Genomic DNA, 6,878 nt, shown 5'->3' with positions numbered 1-6,878 from the left:
ATGTTATATTCATCACCACTGTATTTGTATTGGATTCATTTCCACTAGGAGTAAGTGAGACTGAGAAGAGGCTGGGAGGAAACCCATTCCACTTTATTACAGCTGTAAACCTTTACTGCATGTATTGGCTGTTATCAAATAAGCAGTGCAGTCTGTCTATTGTATGTGTTGAAGTTTGGTAGAATCTAGTTTTCATCATTATAAGGACGTCAGACTCCACGATAGTGTGCCAAGGTATTTCCTCATACTGGATATTAGCACGAGTGAATGGGAGTCATATGTCTTATAACCATAGCGTTGCAGGTGTTATCCATACAAACAACCTTGTGTCATGTCAAAAAGCTCTTGAGCAAGTCAATGACGCTGACATGGATTGTAAAATTCTCTCAAAAAAGAGCACTACTCATCAATATAACACTGTGACATAAAGTTGAGACAGACTTTCTTTGACACAATGTGCTATTTTAGCTTGATGTCAGGTCAAGTAAAGACATTTCCACCTATAGCATAATGATGGACTGACTCACGTACACACACACACACACACACACAACATACTGTATATATAGTACATACGTACATATAGTATGAATGATATGTTGTCTACGCTTGGCTGACTGCTCTTCTGTTCCACTCAGGTGACTGATGCTGATTTCTGCACATGCACAAATGCACGAATAGCCTTCAGGCCATTACATCTGTTCACACACAATGCCATGACTCACTGATTTCTATATTAAAACCACACACCAACTTACATCTGCAGATGTATGTCCTGCTTCTTTTACACCAGCTGGCTTAGTGCACTTTTTTTCTTTTTAGGAAAAATAATGGTCTTACTGCTTCCTCTTGTTTTCTGATGCAGTTTTATGTCTTGAGGCTATTTTTCCTTTTTGTCTCAGTGTGACTGCTGGTCTTTTTTTTTTTTTTTACATAGCAAACATCCTGTTTATTGCTTCTCAGCCCACTCCTCCCCCACATTATATTCTCCAACTGTGTGGAGTCATCAGAAGGAGTTGGTGGTGAGTAGATTCTCTGAGAGTTGAGGAGAGCAGCAGGTGGAGTGATTTTCAGAAGCAGTTTTTCTTTCAAAATCATAACTCAACCTCCTACTTTGTCCTGAGTCACAGTCTGCAATATAAAGATGACTCAGAGCTTTTTGAATTGTCACAATTATTAGAAATAGGTAGATAGCTAGCCAGCTAGCTAGTTAGCCAGCTAGCTAGTTAGCTAGCGAGCTAGATAGATAGATAGATAGATAGATAGATAGATAGATAGATAGATAGATAGATAGATAGAAAGAAAGAAAGAAAGATAGACAGTTATCTCTTATATCCTCACAGAATAATGCATAATTCCTGTCAAGCCTTTTATCAAACTTGTCAAATCGTGTACATGAGAAAATGCCTTGGTGTGCAAGATACCGTACATCTAGAAGTTTTGTGTTCATTGAATAAAACGGGCGCTACCATCAGCCACATGCAATTTTTTAGCGCCTCTGCATTTTGGCCCATTCCCCCTTCCGTACGTTTTCACGTACACCGGACATATGTATGCGGAACTGCAGTTGTAAACAAAAACGGACAATCACCCTACGTTCCTCTTCTGAGCCAAAAAAAGAAAGAAAAAACGAAACATATACATATGTTTTCGAACACAGGTCGTTAAAGGTAAGTAAAAAATATATTAATTGTGTCTATTTCCCCAAATGCTTGCTGTGTATTGTGCTACAAGCCGGAATATATTATTTGTTATGTAATAACCAGCCGTTTAATGCTAGCTGCTAACCCAGCTAACCTGACGTTTGCCGATAATACTGCAGTTTGAGTAAGCTGACAAGTACCGTTAGAACTAGTACTAGTTTGTACGTAGTTACTGGTTAACGTAACAGTTTATTAGCTTCAGTACTAACATTACAAGGAATATTCAGTCAACATAACACTGCTAATGTTACCGTTATTTCATCGGTCACATTTTATCTCAAAAACAACATCTCTAAAATGTGAAAGAAGTCAATAAAAGACGTTTTCTATTTGGACGTCTTAAATTTGGTCATCATAGCTATCTATAATATGTTGTTATCCTGTTATTCAGACAATCTGCTTTAATAGAAACACGCCGAGGAGAGCGACGGTTCGCAGTGTGTCAGTTGCCAGGCTGCCAAGCTGATTATTTTTTAAATTACCATCATGTATTAAAGAACCACACAAAATATATTGCTCATGTCTTTCTAGATGATGTCCATGTGTACTATATAGTCCAAGAATGCAGCAGATAATTGTCTGATTTTCTAATGGAGTTTGGTTCAAGGTTTTCTATAGCCTAATGATTATCTCATGTAAATCACAGCATTACAGACATTCACTTTTTTTTAAAAAATTTATTCGATCCTTAATTTAACAGTGTTACAAAAGAATGCACATATACATAGATAAATCATAACAAATTATATCAAAGGAAGAAACATTATTGACCGAAAAGGTGCAGGCTGAAGCTTTAGCTTTTTAAGCCTCCCCTTTTTTATCTCATACGAAAAACAAGTATAAAACAATAGTCCCAAAATACAAAATCAAATATTTAATTCACAATTATGTTCATACCTCAGTTTTATATATATTTTTACTGTTATTTTCTTTTTTTCAATTCACGAAGTGTACTACACACTTTAATTCCCTGTCACAATTCTTCCATAAATTAACCCAGTTATATATTAACAGTTATACATCTATTCTTTATATTTGTCCTAGCCCTTGTTTTTATATACAGTACATATTACTCTAAGTCCATACTGACTCTCTCTGCCTTTTAAACAGGTTTTGTACTAACTTGTGTTAACTGTCAGCCTTGATATATTATGATGATATGAGAAAGCAATCTGTCCTTTATATATTCTGAAAACTCTACTAACATGCCCCCTCCTCCCCCACACACACCTCTGTTTCTGTGTCTTTCATATAGGTTCTAGATGTGTGACAGTAGTTGATGCAAGTACTGGCTCATTACAATAAAGAGAAAATCTTTGGTGTTGTAGGCCTGCAGAAACGACTGCAGCCAGCATGTCCAGGAAACAGACGGCAAAACCTGTACGGAGCAACAAGAAGAGTGAATTGGAACGTAAGAGGGATGAGCGGGCAGCACGCCGGGCCATTGTAAAGGACCGTAAGAACCGACCTCAGGATGGTGATGAAGGAGCAGAGTTTGTCAGTTTCTCCAATCAGCTGCAGGCGCTGGGGCTCAAGTTGAGAGAAGTCCCCGGGGATGGGTGAGACCCAGAAAAACATTGTGGAGTCTAAATGAGCTTCGTCTCCCTCTGTATTGTTCATCACTGATTCTTTAACACTTGTGAAGAGGAACATAATGTCATCAGCCTCTATCTCGATTTCTTCCCAGTCTACAGTCAATAACAATGTACAGTTAACTAAAGTTCAAAATATTTATAGCTATGTGGCTGCTGCTTAGTAAAGGCAGTGTCATTAGAGTCATAATTTGTGTGTCCATCTTTAATAAGATATGATTTGTCTCCTCAAACTGAGAATACCAGCAGTACTGTGCCATTTAAGATTGGAAAATAACAGGAGAAGTGTCTTAAGGTTTCTTTAGCTTAATGGAAACTCAAAATGAGAATTCTCTTGTTCATCAGTCATGTTTACATATGGAAAGAAAGTCTGGGAGGCTTGTAATTTGCAGGCCTTGCAGGTTGTTGTTGGTCAAAACACAGAGCAGCCCGCTTATGCCACTTCTAAAGATTTAAACATAATAACAAATTTGCCACAGAGAAAGCTTCATTTTGACCAAGAATCAGGACACTGAGTCATCTAACCACAGTCAGTCATGTGTCATACCACTCACTGTCTATGTTTCCTGCAGGAACTGCCTCTTCAGAGCTTTAGGCGACCAGTTAGAGGGGCATTCTCGAGGACACCTGCGGCTTCGCCAGGAGACTGTCCAGTACATGATGTCCCATCGACAAGACTTTGAACCCTTTGTGGAGGACGACGTGCCCTTCGCACAGCACTGTAAGGAAATAACCCAGTGGGTGTTGCTGAGTAAATCAACAAAGGAACTGAAATAAAAGACTGTGATCAGATAGGAGACTTTTACTAATGCCTCAATCAAAATTGACTATTCTCTGATGTTACGCACATGTGATGTCCATTGATTTCACCTACCAACAAGCAGTGACCCCTGGTGGCTATCAGGACTGTCTGCAGATGATGTATTTCAGATCTACCTCTAATCTTTGCTCTTTTACTTGTGAAGTACTGGACAACTTTACCATTTTAGGCCTCTGAAGTTTAAGTAAATAAAACAATGAAACACTCTTTGGTAGACATGCTCGACCATTAACAAGAGGTTGCTAGTAGATATCACCTTTATTTAAGGTGTCACAACACTGCTGCTGTATGTGTCTGTCTTGACTTAATTCATTTAATCAGAAACTGTGTTCTTGACTGATTTTGACAACTTGTTCAAATGTTTTATTTCATCACAATAAAATGTATATAGTCTATACAAATGATATACTGAATTTAGATATGTGAAAAATGTGAAGTGACAATGATATGTCTGCTGTGACTGCACCATAGAAAGTTCAAGAAAAAATATTGTGACCTCAAGATTTTCATGTGAATAATTGTTTTTGTTTCTTTCCACCCAGTGTCCAACCTCTCTCAGCCCGGTACGTTTGCTGGCAATGACGCCATCGTGGCTTTTGCTCGCAGCCAACAAGTGAAAGTGGTCATCCATCAGCTGAACACACCACTGTGGGAGGTAGGCATGGACAAAGACTTTGAAATGATAATGTCATCTAATGTGTAATTACTATGTGAAACCTAACACCGTTATGGTACACAACACAGTTTATATGTTGTGCTGTCAGATAAATGGTGCAGAGAAGCAGGTGTGCAGAGAGCTGCACATTGCCTACCGCTATGGAGATCACTATGACAGTGTGAGGCGGATTGGAGACAACTCTGAGAGTCCTGCTCAGCTCCGCATTGAGGTATTTATGAACCCTTATCCCTCTCATCTGACAATATCTGAAATAATGTAGTAAATTCCAGGTCTACCTCTTTAGATGTCAAGAGGGCATCATGTCATGTTTATGGGCTTAACTATTGGAATTGTTATTGTTGTTATTGAGTCACCGTTCACTGACATGTTTCTGGTGGGTTTTTTTTTTTCACCTTTACTGTTCCTAGAATCTGCAGAACTCACGAGGCCAGCAGCGTGACTTTGGGGACGGTCAGAGAGACAGACAAAAAAACCCTTCGCCCGCAGCCTCGGAGGAGGACAACGTGATCCTGAGCTCTATCAAGAACCGAGGAATCCAGGGTCAGGAATTATGTTTGACTCATTAACTGCCAGAAGGATAGGATTGTCAAGGCAAAAGAGAACAATTGGGAATAAACTTTATTACAAACTTCATAACCTTTTTATATATTCAAACTTTCTGATTCTTTTTCCATTTTCTATAACTCTGTGTTGTGATTTATCTGATGAAGCAGGAGGAAGGAAGCCTCTAGTTAAGTAGACTGTTTGCTTGACATTGACAGTAATGATCAATCAGAATCATCTGTATTTGCCAAGCATGATTATACATGCAAGGAATTTGACTCCGGTTTAGTGGCTCTCGATGTACTTTTACAAAATAACAATCTTCACTGGGTCCGTGTGTTTGTGTGTGTGTTTGTGTTGTCTGCCTTGTCTGTCTCAGGTGATGAGGAGAACCTGCTCCAGCTGAGTGCAGCAACTATAAATGCTGAATGGCTCGTCGGTTCTGTGCTGGGCCAGTCCTGCCAGGGCCAGTGTGCTTCAGGATCCTGCTCAGCCTGCAGAGCTGCAGCCACAGACTGCAGTGAACACAAACAGCCAGCAGAGGGCAGCAACGTACAGAAATCTAAGGTAGACTCCTCTGAGAAATCTTCTAACTGGCACAAAAGTTTCAGTTTTAGAGATTCTTGTTCATTGGCCTTCTTATTTTGCGGTTCATTTTAGATTTCATTTACACTTCCTCACTAAATTGGCAAGTCTGCATGCCATTGCATATGGACATAGTGCAGCATTTTTACTCTTAAACAAATGTGATGTGTCTGGTAACAGACAAGTCATAACACACCTCAGTAAAAGTGAAATAACCGTTTAACATTTCCCTCACTCTCAGGTATCAAACAAGCAGAGGAAAGAGCAGCAGCGACAAGAGAAGAAGAAGCGTCAGGAGGAGAGGCACCGGCAGAAGTTTCTCCAGAGCAAAGGAAGCCAAGACCAGAACCAGAACCTGCCGGAGGCTGTTACTTTAGTACCAGCTCTCAACACTCTCAGTATATAGACTGGAGCATGGCCAAAAATACCTACTGCTACTCTAGTTACTGGTGGCTGACGCTGTCCACAAAGTTTTGCACATAGTCAAATTTGATTCAGTCACAGTTGATGACTTTTCCTAAAGAGAACCCTATAGTTTCTTTGCAAACGGTATAAAGGTGCCTGCAAACTCGTGTGCGTGAGATGTGTGAAAGTTGTAAAAGACGGAGAGCGAACGAGCATAACTTTCAGTGTTTTCGTTGGGAGTTGACTTGGTTCAATCCCTGGTGGGTGTTGGTGTATGTAGAAACTCCTCAGACCTGGTCTGCCTACTACGCTACCTAGCCCCTTTCTATGCTGGACATCTGGCTTTTCATGACAACCATGCAGATTATCTCGTGCAGCTGAGCTTTTTGATTTGCCACAGGTTGAGTTGACGTTTATTCAGATGTTCAGATCATTAAGTTTGTTCGATCTGACCAAAGATGGGAGCAAAGGAGGAGCGACAGATGAATGATTGTTATGCACACTGTGTATGGAACGTGGCAATAAATAATAATAAATGATAATTTACTGTT

The 6,878-nt window shown here is 39.7% G+C and overlaps 1 protein-coding gene across 2 annotated transcripts; it reads left to right on the top strand.

The window, feature by feature from the left end:
• Nucleotides 1-1,383: 1,383 nt before the first annotated feature.
• Nucleotides 1,384-6,878, top strand: otud3 (OTU deubiquitinase 3). Of its 2 annotated transcripts, none has more exons than XM_044352755.1 (8): nt 1,384-1,670; nt 2,959-3,262; nt 3,868-4,016; nt 4,658-4,770; nt 4,880-5,002; nt 5,202-5,334; nt 5,717-5,904; nt 6,164-6,878. In XM_044352755.1, exons 2-8 carry the CDS (start codon nt 3,057-3,059, stop codon nt 6,326-6,328), a joined length of 1,077 nt encoding a protein of 358 aa, XP_044208690.1. In that variant the 5' UTR covers nt 1,384-1,670; nt 2,959-3,056; the 3' UTR covers nt 6,329-6,878. The 2 variants fall into 2 exon arrangements, with proteins under 2 accessions (XP_044208690.1, XP_044208689.1); XM_044352754.1 differs by having other exon boundaries at nt 1,398-1,670; nt 3,032-3,262.

This window comes from Thunnus albacares, chromosome 5 (assembly GCF_914725855.1).
Source record: "Thunnus albacares chromosome 5, fThuAlb1.1, whole genome shotgun sequence".
NCBI lineage: Eukaryota > Metazoa > Chordata > Actinopteri > Scombriformes > Scombridae > Thunnus > Thunnus albacares.
The sequence above is the reverse complement of the archived record's forward strand: the minus strand, read 5'-3'. Positions and strand labels throughout refer to the sequence as shown.